Raw genomic sequence first — 20,897 nt, forward strand, 5'->3', positions numbered from 1 at the left:
TGGCAGCATTTCTAAACCTTTAACCAATCTATTGAGAAAGGAAGCCTTAGGGTGGAATGAGGAAGCTACACAGGCATTCACACTCTTGAAGAAACTAATGACAAGCACTCCCGTACTGGCTCTACCTGACTTCAATAAGCAGTTTGTAGTAGAAACCGATGCATCTCTAACAGGGGTCGGGGCAATACTAATGCAAGAAGGCCATCCAATTGCTTTCATAAGCAAATCATTGGGTCTAAAACAACAAATCATGTCTATATACGAGAGGGAAATACTGGCAATCCTACAAACAGTCACTAAATGGAAACATTATTTGTGGGGAAGACATTTTCACATCCGGACGGATCACATAAGCCTTAAATACCTCCTACATCAGAAACTAACAACTCCTGCCCAGCATGTATGGTTGGTCAAATTCTTGGGTTATGACTATGACATAAAATACAAGCAAGGGAAGGAGAATGTTCCTGTATATGCACTCTCCAGGATTCCGAGTAAAGAACTATATGCATTGACAACTTCAACAATTTCTACAACGATTATGCAGGAGATTGTGCAGTCATATGACAACGATCCCATCATCCAAACTCTCATTAATGAATTGCAGCAATCTCCAGCCTCTCATCCACACTATACGTGGGTTAATGGCCATCTTAACAGGAAGGGAAAGATAATGGTAGGCAATAATCAGGAACTACAGGGTAAGCTTATTTCTATGTTCCATAACTCAACAGTGGGGGGGCATTTCGGCATAATGGTTACTGCTAAGACAGTGGGAAGCTTATTCTATTGGAGAGGACAACAAAAACACATAAGGCAACATATCAGAGAATGCAATGTGTGTCAACGAAACAAACATGAAAATGTGGCTAGCCCAGGTCTTCTAAAGGCGGAGTGACAGAAGTTTTGAGGTGGAAGATTATGTTTATCTCAAGCTTCAACCCTACATACAACAATCTACAGCTGCTAGAGTTTCACACAAATTAGCTGTGAAATACTACGGTCCTTACCAGGTATTAGCAAAGGTGGGAACCGTGGCATATAAGCTCAATCTGCCATCATTTTCAATGATTCATCCAGTTTTCCACGTGTCTCAGCTCAAGAAGTATGTGGGCAACTAAATAGTGCAGTCGAACTTACCAGCACCACAACCAACACCTTACCTGCATCCAAGAGCCATATTAGACAGACGTTTAGCAAGAAAAAATCATAAAGCTACCACTCAAGTTCTAGTCCATTGGGAGGGGATACCTCCTGCTGATGCCACATGGGAATTCACTGAGGAATTAAGGATGAGGTTTCCCACTTTCAACCTTGAGGACAAGGTTGGATTCAAGGAGGGGCGATTGTTACCAACAAAAGAAGGAGAAGAAGAGATTGATTTGAGATTCAAATTAAACAACCATTACTGGATACGCACCGTTTCATTAAGTCAATTCAACTGCATCGTTTTGTATTTCTCTTTAAACACTGCGTTTTGATCAAATGTAATAATTCCATCAGGGGCAACTGAGGGTAGTCTTCAGCTATATATACCTGTAACAGACTGCATGAATTTGCACGTTAAGAAAAATGAGAAATGAATGACTCTCCTGCAATTAAAGAATGTTAACAAACTTCCTACTGTAACTCAGCTACCCATACCTTCACGATGTCCACACATTAAATTGTGTCATTCTTCCCTGCTAAGTTTTCTCCCTACCCAAACTCACCAAGCAGAGCTAATACTGTTTGGATCACTGAACTTTGCACACATAACAGTTTTTGACTATTTTGTTGGATTCTTTCACAAAACACGGTTGTGGCTCTCTTAATAGTTTGCTTAGCTGATTGATGTTCAGCAGAACGCAAGAAAATGCAATATAAAAATTGGTGGTGATCCGTTGACACAAATTCTTGCCATGAACAACTAATTTTGAGTATTGCGATAAGAAACTTGCATGTACTTGTGAAAATTGCATGATTGAGAGGTTTCTTGAAGGATCAGTTTCATCATGGTTTTATAACTACAATTTTATTCTGCCAGTCATTGATTTTTTTGGTAGTCAGGTTGTTGCCAACGGCTGCAGAAAGAAAGAGATTATTCATTACGAATGGAAGCTTGTTGCAAGAGAAGTTAATCTCCTCGAGTAATGGTAGATATTATCCCTTCCATAACTTCTCAATTGAAGAGCTTGAGCAAGCAACAAATAACTACGCTCCTCTTTGCTTTCTTAGCTATAATCTCCTTGGTACATGGTACAAAGGTTCTCTTGATGACCGAGTTCTCTCTATTGGCATACCTCGCTATCCAAATGTTCACGCATCGCGTAATCAGATTATTAATGAGATTGTGAATGATGTTGCAATAGCAGCTCAGTTGAGTAGGCAGAGAAATTTTTTGAGGCTTATAGGATGTTGTCTTGAGACCCCAGCTCCGCTTTTAGTTTATGAATCTGTCTAACGAGGAAATGTCTCCGAGCAGATTCATGTCACTGGAGAGTTTCACTCTCAGCCTATGACATGGAAATGCAGGTTAAAGATTGCAAGGGAAATCGCTCATGCAGTGTCTTATCTTCATACGGCATTCTCAAGACCTATCGTTCATAGAGGTATAAATCCCTTAAATATTTTCCTGGATGATTATAATGTTGCCAAATTGTCAAATTTCTCGCAATCCTTGTACATCTGTGAAGATGAAATAATCAAGACTGACAGAATCATAGGGACGCTAGGATATCTGCCCCCTGAGTATTTAGAACATGGTGAAATAACAGAGAAATTCGATGTGTACAGCTTTGGTACTCTACTACTTGAGCTTCTAACAGGGTGTCGGCCCTACAATCTTATTGCTAGAAGAGCAGGCTATTTTCGTTTTTGGATGAATAGTATGGAAGGTCATTTTGCAGGGAATTGCCTCAAATATCATGTTAAATGCCATAGCATTAATGAGGTAGTGGACTATAGAATTCTTGCAGGAGGAGGGATTAATGAGCAACAACAATGGCAAGCTGCAGTGGAGCTTGCTCTCAAATGCCTGGAGACAAGTAAAGATACGAGACCGGCTATGGAAGAAGTTACAAAAATACTTTGGCAAATTGAAAGGTTTGTCTCTTCACAACCTTCTCCATTGAAATTCTCATATTTGTAACTTGCGAGTTCTGAATCTCTTAGTTATTCTCCTTGCAAACCATCAAATTTTGTCTGTGTCCTCATATCCTGATTTTTCCATAAGGAACTGGGTTTTTTTGGAATTTTTCCATATGCACAAGATACTGATGTTTGCCACTCTTTGTTCCGTGGTTTGGATAATTCCTCAGTTGTCTTTAACTTGTTTGCTCCTCAGGTCCCTGGCAACATTCCCAGAAAGACATAGCTCAGTCTATGACGATGGAAGGATATTTATGGTAGCCGGCGGTTGTTGTTGAGCAAGGTTGTCATCAGCCCCGCCCTCTTCCTCCTCCCTTGTCGCTGCTGCTCTCTTTCCTCCTCTTCCCGACATTTCTCTGATTTCACACACTCTCTCTGTCTTTCTTACAGAGCAGCAAAGAATATTCTACTTCTGGTGTCTACACTCTTGGCCTTCTTTGAAAGGGGTAGGGTTGGTCTTTGAATGGCGCGTGGAGTTTGAAATAGTGAATTATTTTGGGCTTCTGGTTCTCATAGATAGAACTGTAGTTAACCTACAAGATTTTGTTTCCATTAATGTATTGTGGAGATGATCTTCTTCTTCTTCTTCTGTTCTTGGGATCATTAGCAAGTCCACACCTCTATAGTATGATCTTTGAACTTTGACGCCTAATTTAAGTTCAACAAATACAAGAAATTTCATGCAAACCAAAGAAAATAAAGAAATGCAGCCATACCCCCTTATCCAACCTAATAATTAAAAAGGGGTTGCACCTCAACCCCGTTCCACTCTCTCTAACTAACTAGTTTGATAATTAATATGTTCGAATATGTTTCCTTAACAATAAGGTAAATATCTCAATTTGTATTATTATATCTTATAGATTGTCTCTGATATGTTCTAAATGTGTGTCCTTCAATCTTTAACATGTCTTCTACTTTTAATACAAGTTGTTAATATATTTTATAATTAAAAATTGGAATAATTACAAAAACTCATTTATATAGTTTGATTTAAATTTTTTTTTTCTCCATACTTTTATAAATTATAATTTCTATCATGTGGTTTATATATTCAATAATAATTTATTTAAAGAGTGTTTTTCACAATATAGGGTTATAGCTTGAGAGTTGAGACCTCGCTAAAGTATTTATGCAGCGTCTATTTCATTTATAGGGCTAGCTTGCTTTCCAGCAGACCAAATCCAATAAAACACACTGAGAAGATAGGTGATGTTTTTGAATTTTTGTAAAATGTCTAACTTAGTCCTTATTCTTTGCTAATTATAACAATTGGATCCCTTTTTTAAAGTTTCAACAAAAACTAATTTTAGTCCAAAACTTTATTTTTTTTATTTTTTAATCCTTGATTTGAGAGATAAGAGAGAGAGTTGTTACATTCTAGCAGTAAACAAAAAAAATTATCATTGACATGAATTTTTATTATGGTCAATTTTTATATTAAATAGTTCTATATGATGAAAACATTCAACTTTAAGTGCCTAAAAAACATTATGCACCTCCAAGCTGCCGAGTTATAGCACATACAAAGACCAGAAAAAACCTTACCCTATGATCACAATCCTAGGGCATGAAGGAGCACAATCCGCCTATAGCTATAACCAAGCATTACACTGTTACAAACCATAAAAAATAAAACCATGGATGAACTGTAATTATTATTTCCTACAGCTTCCAAAATAAAGATTCCGATTCCTCTAAGAGGTTCAAGGTATAGTTCCCTAATCAGACATGCAAGCATATAGAGTTTTATAGACTGATAAAATTATTACTTCCTAAAGGTGCTTGAGCAAAGATCCCTCTTCCTGCAAAATGTTCAAAATACCAGAGTGCTACTATCAGTTGCCTAATCTGCCAAAGACATTAGTTTTCTGCTAGCTCTATCCAAGCATAACTTCCCTAAAAAGCAAGATAACTATATGGCCTACTTATTAATTACGCAATTACCAACTGGGTATTTCAAAAACTAGTTTGGAAGAGGACAAGCACAACTCATGAGGAAAGCTCGATGAAAAAGTTCTTCAATGCACAGTCAAGCTGTGAACCTCTGATTGGATCAATTGGTAGGTAGTGCTGCCCGCAGCTTGAAGGGGAGGTGGTCAAGTGGGGTTACAAACCATCTTGCAGCCCAACATCCTGCATACGAGACATGTGAGATTTCCTGTCCACTTTTGGAGAAGAGTTCTTTAACCCACGATCAAACTCCCGCTTTTGCTGCTTCATTTGTTCTTTCAACATAGGAAATGTCATTTTCTCAAGCTTCTCTTGTTTAGGAGGATCATCACTGCGGCTTTTTAAAAATGAAGGGATAGGTCTTGCAGGTCCAGAAAGGTACTGAGCAATGGCTGCTGAGGCACTGACTCCTCCTTGCTCACATTTTGCTCGAGCATTTGAAGTTGCTTTACCACCAACATTATTTCCCTTCCACTGCCTGGACAACTTTTCTATCCTCGCTTTTTCTTGAACCTGAACATCACAGATACCAATCAAGTCAATCATGGTATAAACAGTGTATTCTCCATGTGTGCGTGTCATTATTTAATTGACTGGTAAGCTCGTAGCTTGCAAATACAAGGACATAGGTCAGACTCGTGTAAGCACCCGCTTCATCAGGAAGAAAAAATAATGAAAGAAAAGATGACGTGAGGAATTCATCTGCACGCTCCTTCCAAAAGGCCCATTTTAGAAGGTCCAATATAGTTTAGTGAACTAATAAATGAACCTGGGATGAAGGCTCTCAAACTGAAGACTTCAACCACTGTGCTATGCAATTACATCCAGACATGTAAACCACAATATAGTTATTTCACCACTTTTATGAATACAATTGTTAATTATACTTAAGCATAAAGTTCATTAACAAGCTAATTTAACCTAGATTGCATCCAGTCCTAGAGACAAGAGTCCAGATGGAATGTGACTTCAGTGATGGTGACAGTGCTGGTAATCATTATGATGAACATATAGTGACATAATTTCTATAGATATGCTCAAGTTCTAATCAAAGACTGCACAAGGGAATGAAATTACGAGTAGAGATTTTTCAAATTAAATTAAAAGCACACCTTGGATCTACATAGTTATGGTCTATGCAAAAAGTTTAATACTGTTGAACTTCCAAGACGCTAAAATAAAGATACTGAAAAGTTCAATGCATCTAGAAAAAGGTTCCAGATAGCTTTGTAACAGAAGCCATTTTTATTCCATTCTTCGAACCATGATCAAAATACACTGCATCTAAGAACTTCTTTCAACTCTAAGATGAACATCATTAGCCTAGGTGGAAAAACTATTAAAAATATTATCCAATGAGACCTCAAAACCAAAACATTCTCCAACTCAGATATAGAAAATCTTCATGCACTGAAATACCACTCTAAATCAATTCTTGCACACACCTCCTTAAGAAAACTTAAATTACTACATCAAAGTTCCAAGATTGATAAAAAAGAAAGAAAAAAAAAATGCTTGGATTATTTAATTATTTATCAACGGAGTGATCACCAACTTTCCAAAGTTGTGCAACTATTATCTAAAAATCCAACTTCTTCCTGAACACCATTAACATCAAAATGTTGAAAGAAACATGTCTAATATGTTGCTCTCTTTGATTTTGTTTTAGCAAAATCAAAGAAATCTTTGGAGAAACTTGACTTCAGAAATTAGAAAGATTTTAACACAATTTAGTAATATGAAACCTTTGTTGCCATTGGTGGAGGAAAGGATTTGGTATCTTCCTAATCAAACCTACAAACGCTTTGAATTTGGTCAGGCAGATTTGGTTCATAGGTAATTCTACTGCAAGGATTCCAAATCACAGTCTCATATTCACATCATATCTTTTTTATTTTCTTGTCTGGTTTTTAAACTATGCAACAAATTCTCACCATTTCTTCTTTTAGGAAAGAAGACATGGAGAGAAAAATGGTGTTAAAAGTAAATTAAGACAAGGACTGTCAAATCATGGATAGGTTTTTATCAAGTTATTATTCAAATATTAACAGCAATCGATATTTAATCTCATTATTGAGTGTTACAAGAATAAAAAGAAGCATGTTCTTGCCTTCTCATTATTGTAGAATATCCTTCTACGCTCCTTTGCCCTACAAATAGCAATTTTTATCCCATGGTTGTCCATAGCTCCATTTGGCCACATTTCTGCAACCTGAATGGAATAAAATATTTAAAAGAGTTCATAATAGAAACGTGGAAAAAAAACAGATTGATCATATGCCCCAAATATATTTTGCTTCTTTATTTATTGTATTCCCGTTAAGTTTTCAATGTTTCCAAATTTCACTCAATAACGGTACTCAATCTCTATCAAAAAGACCTCTTCATAGAGATGAAATTTGTCTTTCGTTAATTGAAAAGGCTGATAGCATAAAATTATAACTCTCAGACATGGACAATACAAACCAGATATTAACAAATAATAAGATATGTTGGGGCGTGGGTTATTTTTCGCTTGAGTAGTGGCCAAGTTAATGGAGTAAGGATCAAGGAAGAGTGGACTAGTCACCAAGTTTGTTCCTTCCTTGTTCATCAAGTGTTTGACCATTATAAATAGATACAAAGATGAGTAGTTTTAAAGTGTAAAAAACACAAGGATTGCGGGGCTTTCTTTATGTGTAAGAGTAGGCGTACAAGGGAATTTGGAATTGGGTTTTGGGTATAAAAATCACGATCATATCCTTGCACTAATTTTCTCTCATATAGTAAAAAAGGGTACTCTCAGGTCCGAGGAATAGGTAGGATTTTGTTGAACCATGTTAAATCTTGTGAGTTCAGTCTTTATTTATCTGTGTTATTTTTCTTTCCATTCAACACCATTGTTCGTGGTGGTGTGTGTTGAATCTCAAGTCCTTAATTTCCCAGCAAGATAAAACTTTCAGGGAGAAATTAAAAACCAAAGGGCATGGCTATAGTGAGTACCTCAGCATATAACTTTCTAATTTGCGGACCTTTGTCTTCATCCATCCCCTAGAAAACATTAAGCACTAACATCAATAAAGCAGAGCAACAAACTATTAAATTTTCCTACAAGAAGCCATGTAATAACATGTTGTAGTTACCTGAACAAATAGGTCATAAAGATCACATATCTTATCTTCCATCTTATCATCCATAACATACTTCCTATTGATGGCTCCTTTTTCTCCATGAATAATACCTTTCTGAAAGTCAACAACTGCTTTATCTCTTTGTTTAAATAACTGTTTTATCATAAGTAGCAACATTAAAGCATACATTAATGAGTTTCCTCTGGAACATCACTAGAAAAAAGTGGACTACTAAAATTTTGATTACTACTCAAGTCTTTTTGTATTTATACCTAGTGGAATGCGAAGTAATCCAATAATGGAAAAAGTGATGATCATTCCTCTCTCCATTTTACCAACTACATTCCATTACACTACCAATTAGTGTATAAGATAGTGCTGTTTTCAGTTTACTTTTCCAGATTATGTTGAGAGTAAAGAAAATTTATTAGAAGTCCAGCAATTATCACAGAGAGGAAGTAACAAATACAACAAGTCTTCTTGTTGTGTTGCTAACATGCATGTCAGATTGAAATCTCAATCATATTTGGTTTCAGAGAAAATGAACTTTACTTAAATTAGAAAGAACACTTGAGAATGTTGGAAACCTGTAGTTCTATCATCTCCATGACCTCCTTTTTAATCTTCTGGAATCTGTCAGCTTTCTCTTGCTTCGCTGTTAGTCCCATTTCAACCATCTCTCTCAGATTTTTCTGTACAAAAAAAATAGGGAGGGGAGGAAGAGGAAGGATAGATCAGGTTCTCCACACAAAATTAGATTAAAGAAGAGCATAAGAAAATCTTTAAATTACAATGTACAATTTTCCAGGAAAATATCACTCTATTCCATCTTAGGTTGATCCAAGATAATCAAGACTGGTATTGACAACAAGTTACATTGATCATTGAAAACCTCTAATCTGTTTTGATCAACTATTAATGCAATTGTGACAAAACTGAATACCTTCAGTGTGCTCAGCTGAATTAAATGCCCAAGAATGGTCATAAGGTGACTGATTAATTCCTCTGATATTTTTCCTTGGCTTGACTGCTGCAAATACCAGAGAAATAATTAATTTGAAGATCATACACATGCTCTGTGTGTGTGCGCACATGCATGTGTAAAGAATCACATATAAAAAACAGGAAAATGCTTTCTGTTACCGCTAGTCTGGCAACTTTAGCAAGCTTCTGCTTCACTTCAAATGGCAATCTTCTTTTGATAGACATCGATGAAGTATCAGCATCCTGAGCATCAGTATTCCGTGGCCTAGCTGTAAATAAAGCATTTTTTATATTTTCAGACAGGAAAATAATGATCATTGTTTAAGAATCCAAATTTGCTAGCAAAATTGGCTAACTCACATTCTGCAACTACTTTCTCCAAGTCCCTGATGGCTCTTTCAACCATACTGCCCTTTGGCTGCAAGCTAGAAACATCCTTTGGATGCATGGTGGCAGTTTTCTGCAAAATAAAACAAAAAAGAGTTTAATTTCAATGATATATTGCAAATAGGCAAAACATTATATGCCATAAGAACTGCACACACATCTTAAGATCTTATAACAGAACATGACGTGTCTTGAGCGTGTGAGGAAGGGAGCAACAACTCTACTCAAGGGATGAGAGAGAAGATATTACATGCAATTGAGAACTCAAATACTCAGTTTCATGCACCCTTTATAAAATAGACTGTCTGAAAAACAAAAGGATAAAAAAAAGAAAAGAAACAAACAAACAAAGTGATCTTATAGCGCATAGTCCAACTATCTCCCTATCCCCAATCTGGGTAGTGAAAGGGATACCTACATATGCTACGAAGAAAGACCAATGCTTTTACTATTTCAACAGCTTTAGTTGTATTGGTAATCTCCAATCCAACCAAAAAATGATAATGACAGACATCAATCATATAAATCATCTTTTTTGAAGATAAAACATCACTTTGAGTAATGTATTCACAGAAAAAATTGAAACTTGAAAAGGTTTTTTGTGCAAATTAAATTATTAAACAACACAAACTCATTACTTAAGTTTGTAGGTTCTTTGCAAGTTCTCTAGTCTCTTATTGTAGGTGATCGTAATAAAAGCAAGCTCTTGTTGCTTATTTAATTAAATGTCAAAGCACTATCCTGCTAATGACCAGTATTCAGCAGCCAAACCACACCATAACATTTTCAAAGAAATCACCCAGCAATTGCAAAACAAAAGGCTTGATAGATACTTTTGTACTGAGATTTCTGATGAGTACCACTACTTATTACCTTTTCAGCTTGTACTGGATAATGAGGAAGATTCAGGTCAGGCAGTTCATGTCTTCCCTTCTTGTTCCTGTGAGGAACTTTGGGAGAGGATGCGTTACATGTTTCACTGGCTAATCTTTTGGATTGAGGCGCAGATTGGCCAGGAGCATTGTTTTCTTGATACTTTCGATCTGCAACTCTAGATAATTCACTTGTATCTTTCACAATTCTACCTAAATTCCCAGGCTGGAGGACTCCATTCATCTGTTTTTCAGTGTCATTCTGTCCTGTGTTGGAGATGGAATCATCCCTGTTTGTGATTTCTGGATATGGAGAATACTCAGATCTTATATCAGTACCAGCAACTTTTTTGTCAGAAAATATGGGATGCATCAATGAATGCAGTTTCCCATTATGATGATGTTCACCATTAACAGCTAAATTCTGAGTGTTGGTTCGAAACGGTTCATCCATTGGTATATTCCCTGTAGCCACATTCATCCTTCCTTGACCTAATTTTGCATGTTTATCTCTAATGCGATCACCATCCTTCTCTTCTCTAGCTTTTTGCATATTATTCTTTCTTTTCTTCGACTGGAAGTGACTGGATGAGATTGGTCTATTCCTGGCATTGAAGAGGAAATGAAATCATGTTAATGGTCATATGAAGAAACTACCTGAAGTACCACGACATGCCATTTGGCCAAACACAAAGAGGAAGAACAGGATGGCAGCAACTATCAAAATCAGTAAGTGGACTATAAATGTATTCTTCACATGCAAGTGTATGCTCCCTCCTTCTCTCATCGTAAGCTCTTATTTAGCATGCTTCAAATACAGAAAAGACCCATTAATACTAGTCACCAATATCAGTCCATTATTTCAGCCTGATGTGTTGATTTTTTTGGTTTTCAGAATATAACAGTACATACATTAACAAGTATTATCTACTCCAATTCTTCTTCTATTCCCGTATATATTTGGGCACTAATGGAATATAATTAATGATGAATGTCCTACCTTTATATTTAAACACCCAAATTTTCTGCGGCCAGCTTTGTTCAACATCTTCTGATTATAGAAAAGGCATGTTACTATTTATTCTACAATCCAGAACATACAAGGATAGTATTCCAACTCATAGCTCATACCTAAACTAGAACGCTTCTCTTCTTCTTCTCCATATCATAAGCAATTAAATAAGTATGCACATGTTCACCAGTTAGATGGGTGTTTCTCGTCCATCTGTAACGCATAGCTGAAAGGAAGAACTAAGTTTTTTACAGGAATACAGGTGATGGGTTTTTTCTTTTAGGTTACAAGGGAGAGGCTCAAACCAAAGGGGGGTTTCTGCAGGCTCATTGGCACGGGTGATGATTTGACAAAGCATATTTTGACATTCCTTTCACTGCATATATCAGAAGACTACACCCAAGTTGTGTTCTGGCATTATGTTTATGCGTTAGAGATTACCACTCAAAAAGAGTTTATAAGAGGTTTATGTAAAGATGGATCCAAGTTGTTGTCAAAATTACATAATAACATATCCTGGAGTACAGCATCCTGCAATATGTTATGATATTTTATTGCTTGGTTTATGTAAAGTTTATAGGTGGTTTATGGAAAAACTAATCATCAAAATTTTAGCTATATGTCATCATGGGATCCCAATTACACTCAGGCAGAAAGGGAATACAAAGGACAGAACTATAACAAGACAGAGTAAACAATAAGAGTTCACAAGAACTCACATGTGTTCTAATTTTCCCTTATTCACAAAGAATCCATTATGTTTGGTAGTTGACTGATCAACTTCAAAATACCCATCCTGTGAAATACCAGGGTCAAGGTTATAACAAGTTAATGGAAAGGAATAATATTTCACATGAGTGGTTAACAGCCAACTTTTGCCACATAAGAAGTGTTTTCATGGAAAAAAAAAAGGTAACTGAAATAATATGGCACCAGTAAAATAAAATCAATAATAAGGGACTACTGGTGTAGAAAAAGATTACAATGGAAAATGAAATACCTAACATATCCCAGATTTCAATATCAAGTCAATCATCACAATAGCTGCCCCTTGATATACACAGTAAGGTGCTCTAAAAAGGGACAGAGAAGCTTCAATAATAAAAACAACCATAAACGAAACCCTGATTCCAATTCCAATAAATGCTAAATAACCTAAATAAGAGATTTCATAAATAACAATAAAATTTCTAAATTACTAATGATTACAAGCTAACACATATCAGGACCAAAGTATTTTTTTCCCTCAACTGCATCAGATAGCTTATATTATTGGGCATATTATTTAATGTGTAAAAGAGCAGTCTTGGTCTTGAGCGGAAAATATTCAATAAGGTAGAAGTTCGCATAAAATGTTTAAAGCAAAAGATCCTCCTAAAATCACTGCATAAAACATTTAAAGCAAAAGATCCTCCTAAAATCACTACATCTAACGGAAACCAACTCAGTAAAAGAAGTGATAGTAACAATATTTTTAATGAAGCTCTTCACCAGTCATTTCAATCTCCAAGTTAACATAGTAAGACCAAAATATTGATGATGGTGATGATGATATTTCATTCACTGTCAATATTAGACTCATATTGTAGTTACCGTCACTATTATCATTTTCATTATAACCATGTTACCAACCAGTTCAGTGTCATCTATGAAAGAATCCTTGGTGTCATAATGATCTTCATCAGGAGCACCATCAAGTTCTTCCTCATCACTACTCTGATTACCCTGAGAAAGTAAATTGTCAAAACAAGGCGTCTCACGCATTGACAATACCAAGCACAAGTTATAATTCAGATGTGACAAAAACTTTTACCCTGGTTGTTAACCTACTGCAACCACCCTCCTTTATACACGCTTAGAACTGACCATAGTTAGCCAAGTAAGCAATGCATTATTCTTTTTTTTCTGTGACCAAGTACAAGTTACAGAAAAAGAAATAGAAAACTGCATTTATCCTAACAGCAAATATAAGCAGTCAGATGCACTCGTGTTCACCTGTCTAAAACTATAATTGCTTGAACCTTGAAAATAATAAAGAAAAGGATGGATTCAACACAAATTGCAAGATTACTTGTGCTGTTACATTAATTAGTCATATAAAGGGTTAATGGTGTACTGCTACCAAAGCTTGAAGCTTGGTTGAGTAGTTGTGTTATAATACTAAACCAAACGGCCAAAAAGCATGAGAATTAATTAGCCATATAGCAATAAAACAATCTACATATGAATGAAAAACTGTCCAGGTTTTTCTGAATTTTTTCTGAATTGTAATTAATCTTAAGATATAGAAAGAAAGGAAAATAACTCTAAAGATGTTTTGATTCTACTCATTGATAAGAGAAAATTTTCAAAGCTAAAAGAGAAAAAAGAGGATTAGTGTACGTGCATTTGATCCTAAAGCTGTATAAGCAGAAAATTAGTTCCAAGAGATCTTTGTTGGCTTGTTAGTAATTAGAATGCTATCTGTGGAGAGTAATTTTTCTTGCGCACATAAATGAAGATGCTTGGGAAACAAAAAGTGAGATCATCTAATAAATGTTTCTACCAAATAAAAGCAATGAATATCAGAACCTCATCAATCTTTGTAACATTATCAACAAAGTAAAGAGACAAAGTACAAAGAACTTTACATACCACATAAAGTTGCTCTATTTTCTCAATAACAGAACCAAGACGACTAGAAGAAGGTGCATTTTTTGGTATAGGTTTAGTGAGCTGGCCCTGCAATGTTGAAGCATAACAAAAGGTATCATGAGTTGTGATCTAATAAGTTTCAGCAAAGGTAGATTGGAAAGAAAGCAAGAAAGAAGCAATTCAGGAGATGACATAACAGAGGATAGCATCCACAAAGCCAACCATGCAACGAAGTAAACTCATGGAGAAGGATAACAAAGTGCATATGTATATGATGTATACTTACCTACTGATGAAACAAAGCAACAAGCATCACAATTTTGCTACATTAAGCGCTATTCTACAAAGAAATATGCTTGGAGCACAGTTGGAGCACCACACAGCCAAATGCACATACTGCTCCACTCTTTAAGTACAAGTATTTCATAATTATGCTTCTATAAGATGAAGCTATTTTTTTAAAGGGTCATAGGCAAAGGGAAACACAGAAGATAATGTTAAATCAACAACTACAGAGAAAATCTAAGGTTTGTGAGCCGCTTTTTTTTTTTTTGTTCAAAATCCATAACAATCAAAGATAATGTTTTTTGTAAGTTACTTCTTTTGATGTTGGCATTTTATACATTTCAAGGAGATGACAGGTTTCTGCTGATGGCAAAGATCTGACACTAGCTTGCACATCCCTATAATTGTGTAAGCACAATATCCGTGTATGCGTAGACTATGAGACTGGTTTTATCAATAGCCAGTTAACACAACAGTCATTTCTACCCATAAATATTTTTAGAACCATGAAAACAGGTAAAGTTCTATTAAGCAAACTTACACCATCAAGCTTCACAACTGTTTCACTGTCTGTAAGTATGACTTTTGGTAAACAAACAAATAATTATGTAAGATAACTCTCACGACATACACAAAATATTCTTAGAATTATGACACCCGTGTTCAGTTTTGCAAAACAAACTTATATTATCATCAGTTTCCCAACTGTTTCACTGTCTGCAAGTATAGACTCTTTACAAACAAACAAATAATTACATTAGGCATGTGCACATGCACGAACATGCACACATTCCACCATTCTGCATAATATCCTAGTATATCGTCACTCCACCCCATAACTTATTTTAATATTCTATACATAGAGCATCCCCCTCTAAGTGAGATATCACACACTTTCCTATCATAGGATTCTGCATGCCATACAAATCCACATTAAGTGTAACATTAACCATGAGAAATCTCCAGCAATTTCATCTTTAACCAAAATTCCTATATGATATTCTTGTACTAGGACACTTAGAGACATGATGGATTCTTTTGAATATGGCAATATGCATAAGACAGTTCATGTATAGCAGTGTCATATAGTTTCATATCAATATATTTTCTTTGATAGCTTGTGGATGTTGTAAATGGCGTGTAACAAAAATCACATCATCAATAACAATTACTCAATTGAGCAAAGCCACTTTTGAGGATATCAAAGAACCATCTCAACTCAATAGTTTAAGCTATTAGATGAGGTCCCAGAATATGATTTATATTATTCTCTACCACACCCCTTCAAGTAAAAGCCTTTTGGGCTTAAAACTTGCACAGACTCACATGTTTTATTTTTATCAAATAAATGGGGATAGTGAGATTTAAACTCGTGACTACTTGGTCATCAACACTCTGATACCATATCAAATAATCATCTCAACCCAATAGTTTAAGCTGTTAAATAAGATCCCAGGATATGATTTATATTATTCTCTAACAGAGGAAACTCGCAGCTTGCAAATTTAAACCTTTGTTTTCCAGCTACATTAAGGAATTTAAGTAATCTAAGGTGATCTTTTGAAGTATTTAAATGTTGTATAAGCTTTTAATTTTGACAGAATTAAATCATCTACATTTTAAGTTCCTTCGCAATTTTAGAAATGCAATAGATACGAACAATATGTCTTGTGGTAGAAATATACTTAATAGAGGGCATCACATCCCATATCAATTTAATAATTGAAAGTTAGAAAAAGAATAATCATTAACTATACATTTGAAAAACAAAAATATGTTTACCTTGATAACTAAGCCCTAATAAAACCAAATACAAAAAAAAAAAAAACTCAACTTCATTCCAATCATAAAAATGCAGTAGGAATTCAAACAAACCCCCCCCACCCCACCCCGCCATTACATGTGTGCAACTATTTTAAGACAAGCTACCTACTTCTTGTCAAAAAAAACTTCACGATTCTTATAGCAACCTTCATTCATGAGTAAAAATATTCACTTTCAACTTGCAACTAAGGTGGGTATGGTTAAATAGAGATTACTTATGGAACTTCAAGCTTAACATGTATAGCACCTATGAACACCATATTCATGTCCATTCAAGTGTATCACTAACATGGAAAGGTATTAGGTAATTCCCGATCATCCACATTAAAAGTGTGCAAATTAAGAAATGAACTATATATGTCAAGGCCTAGGTCATGCCAATACCATTTTGGCAATGAATCAACTGCTAAACTTGGTGACTTGTGGGTGTCAACACACCAATCATCATCCACGTCGAGAATATTGTTGATGTGATGATCAACACATCAGCAAAATACGAGCAATATGCTAACATCAAGATCGACAAGCATGCTAGCATAGACATGTTACCAACACCTACAATACATGTTGTCTATGTTTTTATAGTTTTGCTATGGATTTGCTATATATAGTTGTGCTCTTCATAAATTGAAAGGTTATTGCTTGCATAATTGCTTATCCATTAATGGATAATTTTATTGTTCAATTGCAAAGAAATTTATATGCTTAACATTATAAGTTTAAGCGTAAGCACGTATAGTTATTTCTTCATGTGTGTGTGTGTCGAACGCTTTGTATTCTTGTTGAGCACAAATCCCATTTCCCTGTTCATGAATCACAACTTTAAAAATTTAGGATAATCAACATATACAAGCCTTTTATCTCATAAACCTTTTACTTTGGAATTTTAAATTTTAATCTTCAATTTGAGCTAGCTACTAAAAGATCTGCATTTCTTCGTGCTAATGCCAAAACAACTAAGCATCAATCTCAAACTACTTTGCGTCAGCTACATGGATCCTTTTGTGCTATTCAGCTCGATCATAAACCAAATTCAACTTAATATCAAGAGATTCATATCCTTCAGTACCACATCTCTCCAAGTTATTCTAGGTCTTCCACTTCCCTCCTCCATCCTTTCAATGTCAACTTATCACTTCTTTGAACTGAGACCTCTTGGTGAAGGATGCTGGATGGGCATACCAATTTTAGTCGCCCTTCTCTTGTTTTATCTTGGCTTGGCTTGGATGGTCTCAAGCCTGGTAAAAAAAAGGATGGTTGCAGTAGGTTGACACCCAACATAAACTCTATCCTATCTCATTTATTGATTCTTTTCCAAAGAAGATAGTTTAATCCTAAAATTAACTTTTGAGGCTCCAGAGGAAACAAATTTTTCAAGATTTGTTAACATCTCTATATGAGATTATATGCATTTTTTAAATCAAATGATGAGTTGGTGCTGAAAACAACCCTTTCCAGTAAAGGCATGTTATAAGCATTATACCTTAAGGCCACACTAATATGGTTAGTGCAATTTCTAATGCACAAGTCCATGCACTAACAACAAAGGATAAGCTCTTTGAGAAGGTTAGCAAACAGAGAGGTTGATCATAAATTTGTTTGTAAGTCAAGGACTGAAGTGGGACTATATCACATTCACTAAAAAATATTATTTACCAATTACTACTTGCGAAGCGACAAAGATTTAGATGATTCAACAACTTAAGGGACAAAAGCAAAATACCGAAGAACATGACTAATTTTGGGGTAGCAATTGATGTTGTTTGAAGGTCTTGGAGGAAAAAATAGCAAAATTTTATTAGAATTAAGTATTGTTTACAACAATTCAGCCAAGGGACTAGTAGCGACCTTTTCATCTAAGTTGTTGATAAAACAATTCAGTACAATTAGTGTCGTTCTTAAGAAACTTGCAGGACAAGAAATTTCCTTTTAATCTTAGTTGAGATAAGAACATTTTAACATCTTCTTCTGGTGCTATGGAATAGACTTTTGTAGAGGGGCATCTTTAGCAGATATACAAAGGACTCGAGAGCACTCTTGCTTTAGTTTCTTTTACCTCTTTGTTTTTGGATGGGTTTCTTATTGAAGTTTACGAGCATAAAACTTTTTAGCTTCTCTTATACTGGATTATCATGCTGTGTTAAAAACAAACATAAGAGAAAAGGAACCAGAAAAGGGTGTTTCAGGAAGAGCAAAAGGCAGATAAAGGAACAAAGTCTAGAAATTCTAGGAAGTACATGTTTTCTGTCATCTAAACTTAATTACAAAATAGCTAATTAAAAAGTGAAATAGCAGGTGAATAACTATCTCTATTGCTGATGTAATTATAATTTATTCTATAGATTATGTAATTCGTCAAAATGACAGTTGTTTGACCCAATCTTCTTTTGTTTTGGTTAAAGCCCAAACAGAGCCAAAATGAAATCATGTCAAAGTGACAAAAACAAAATCAGATGATCGACAATAGCCAGTGAGGAATGAAAACAAATTACATTAAACTTAGTACTTCATGGAAAACAATGATTAAAGATCATGCCTGAAGCATTAAATAGCTCAGTTGGTCACATAATGACATCATACAAGGTCTTGGAATCAAGCTTTCCTCTCGTAATACTGTTGGAAAAATAAGCCACGCCACAAACCTGAAAGTGAAGCTACCCTTTTTCTTTACTGACAAACCTTGAGAATATTTTGGACTATTCAGATGCTCCCATGGAAGGGTATAGGAAAGGAAGGTTACAGCAAATGATATAGATCAAATATGGGAATATGATAAAGTACTTAGAAGCCAGAAACACAAGCGCATACAGGATTCACACGATTCATGACAAAGGTGTGTAATGGATAAGGAATTCAAACAACGATCAACCATTAGAAAATCGAAGTGTACAACCCCAGCCATAGTTACCATGGATGGATATCAACAAATGGAGACAGCTCATATCATACCGTAAATATATACATAAAATCAAGCTGAGAAGAAAAAACCAGCACCTAAATTTAGTTATTCGTAGATTTATTAAGAAACAAAGCATAATGGATCTCCATTGAATCTAAAATGCATAAAAAACAGCCAATTAAATATAATTTAAAGGCAACCAAAGGCTATTAAATCCAATGCAGATACAAGTAAATCAGCGACGTGGAAATAAACATACGAAATAATCACTAAAAGAGAGAATCAGTAAATTACTTTCCATCCATCAAACATTCTGTGACAGATAAAAAATTCTTGTTCCCAAAATTAAGATCAATGCAGTAACAAGCAAGAAGAAGTTGAAATCACCACATGCAGAAGTTGCATTTGATTATGTCAAATACAACAGCAAAAATATTACAACAAACACTTAGTAAAAAACATCATATTCAATTAAAAAAAAAACACAGATAAAAACATAAACCCTGATAGAATTACAACAAAACATACAAATTACAAAAATGGGTTCTCACCAGAGCAAACTGAGCCTCTTGTTGGGCAGTCTCCACGGAAGCAGGCTCCATTACAAAAGAAGAAGTAGAAGCACCGGCAGCCGCAGCGGCAGTTCGATTATTAGAATGAGATGGATTTGCCTTGTTTGCTGCTGCATCTTTCAAAAGCTTCTTCCATGACACTATTGTTGTCTCACCAGGCTTGAGTTCAATGTAGAACCTTTGCCTTGGAGGACTGCTAGTATCACCCTCTTTGGCATGACCGGCCTCCATGAATGAACTGAAAGAATTCTTTTTGTTCGAGAACTCCAAAGTTTGAAACTTTTTTATGTCATGGGAATTGTGTGGACAACAAAGTAGTGATCTTTGGACGTGGGCGGCTCTGGTTATTGGAATAGAGGAGAGAAAAAGAGAAACCCAGCAAAGATGTGGGTTGGATAGTGAAAAATGTAGTGAAAGATCAAGGGGTGTAAATGAAAATTTTGGTAAACCATTGAAGGCATTGTTTCTGGGTTTTGGTTTTTTTTGCTGTTTCTGTTGGGGAATTGTAAGAGAGGGAGACACCTGGCTCTTCGATTCAGTTCCCTTCCTTTTATGCGAGGGACGTGTGTTCGAAGTTTCCTAATTTGCCCCCCCTTTTATATTATTTATTTTATTTGGTAAGTTGGCGCTGCAAATTTTGGGTTTTTTCCCTTTTTTGGATATGGAAGAAATGTGGATTTTTTTATGAAAAATAAAAATGTTAAATTAAAAACAAAATCAAGTCAAATGTTTGTCATATTTTCATGGATAATAATTATATAATTTCAAAAGAAATAAAAAAACCAATAGGGTCTATTCCATGTCGTTCTTTAAAAAAAATAAATTATGTATTGATGGATTTGCAGGATTAGTTTACATAGTTATTTAAAAACCAAAACATAAAAATATAGTGTATATATTTACTCTAAAAATACAAAAGGTTTTGGAAAATTACCCTGGCATTTCTATAATTTAATCAGTATTTTTACTTTGCCATCATGTTTTTTAAAAATTAAAATTTTTAAAATGACTATGCTTCCTTTTAAATTTTAAATTTGGATGAAGATATAAATCTATTTTTTGTGATATATATATAAAACAGTCTTTTCATCCAAATTTATATAATATACGAATTTATCCTTAAATTTTTAGTCAAGTAATTCCTTTTTTATGTATAAACCGTCAAAATTTACTCTTCACAAAAAAAAAAAAACAAACAAACAAATTAGTTTCAAAATCTAACTGATTTCTTCCCTC

At 35.0% G+C, this 20,897-nt stretch overlaps 1 protein-coding gene and 1 pseudogene across 7 annotated transcripts; one reads left to right on the top strand and one right to left on the bottom strand.

The window, feature by feature from the left end:
• Positions 1-3,850, top strand: part of LOC105130413 (wall-associated receptor kinase-like 10) — a 7,355-nt pseudogene extending 3,505 nt beyond the window's left edge.
• Positions 3,851-4,750: 900 nt separating this feature from the next.
• Positions 4,751-20,212, bottom strand: LOC105130359 (ubinuclein-1-like). 7 transcript variants are annotated; one of them, XM_011032828.1, is made up of 14 exons: positions 19,641-20,212; positions 14,082-14,168; positions 13,080-13,172; positions 12,167-12,243; positions 10,928-11,040; positions 10,437-10,738; positions 9,537-9,636; positions 9,336-9,445; positions 9,136-9,222; positions 8,780-8,884; positions 8,205-8,345; positions 8,065-8,112; positions 7,193-7,294; positions 4,751-5,595 (listed from the first exon to the last, which is right to left on the bottom strand). In XM_011032828.1, exons 1-14 carry the CDS (start codon positions 19,890-19,892, stop codon positions 5,239-5,241), a joined length of 1,974 nt encoding a protein of 657 aa, XP_011031130.1. In that variant the 5' UTR covers positions 19,893-20,212; the 3' UTR covers positions 4,751-5,238. The 7 variants fall into 7 exon arrangements, with proteins under 7 accessions (XP_011031130.1, XP_011031129.1, XP_011031125.1 ...); XM_011032827.1 differs by having other exon boundaries at positions 10,844-11,040; XM_011032823.1 differs by having other exon boundaries at positions 9,136-9,219; positions 10,437-11,040.
• Between the last annotated feature and the right edge of the window lie 685 nt (positions 20,213-20,897).

Source organism: Populus euphratica, unplaced genomic scaffold (assembly GCF_000495115.2).
Source record: "Populus euphratica unplaced genomic scaffold, PopEup_1.0 scaffold45.1, whole genome shotgun sequence".
Taxonomy (NCBI): Eukaryota; Viridiplantae; Streptophyta; class Magnoliopsida; order Malpighiales; family Salicaceae; genus Populus; species Populus euphratica.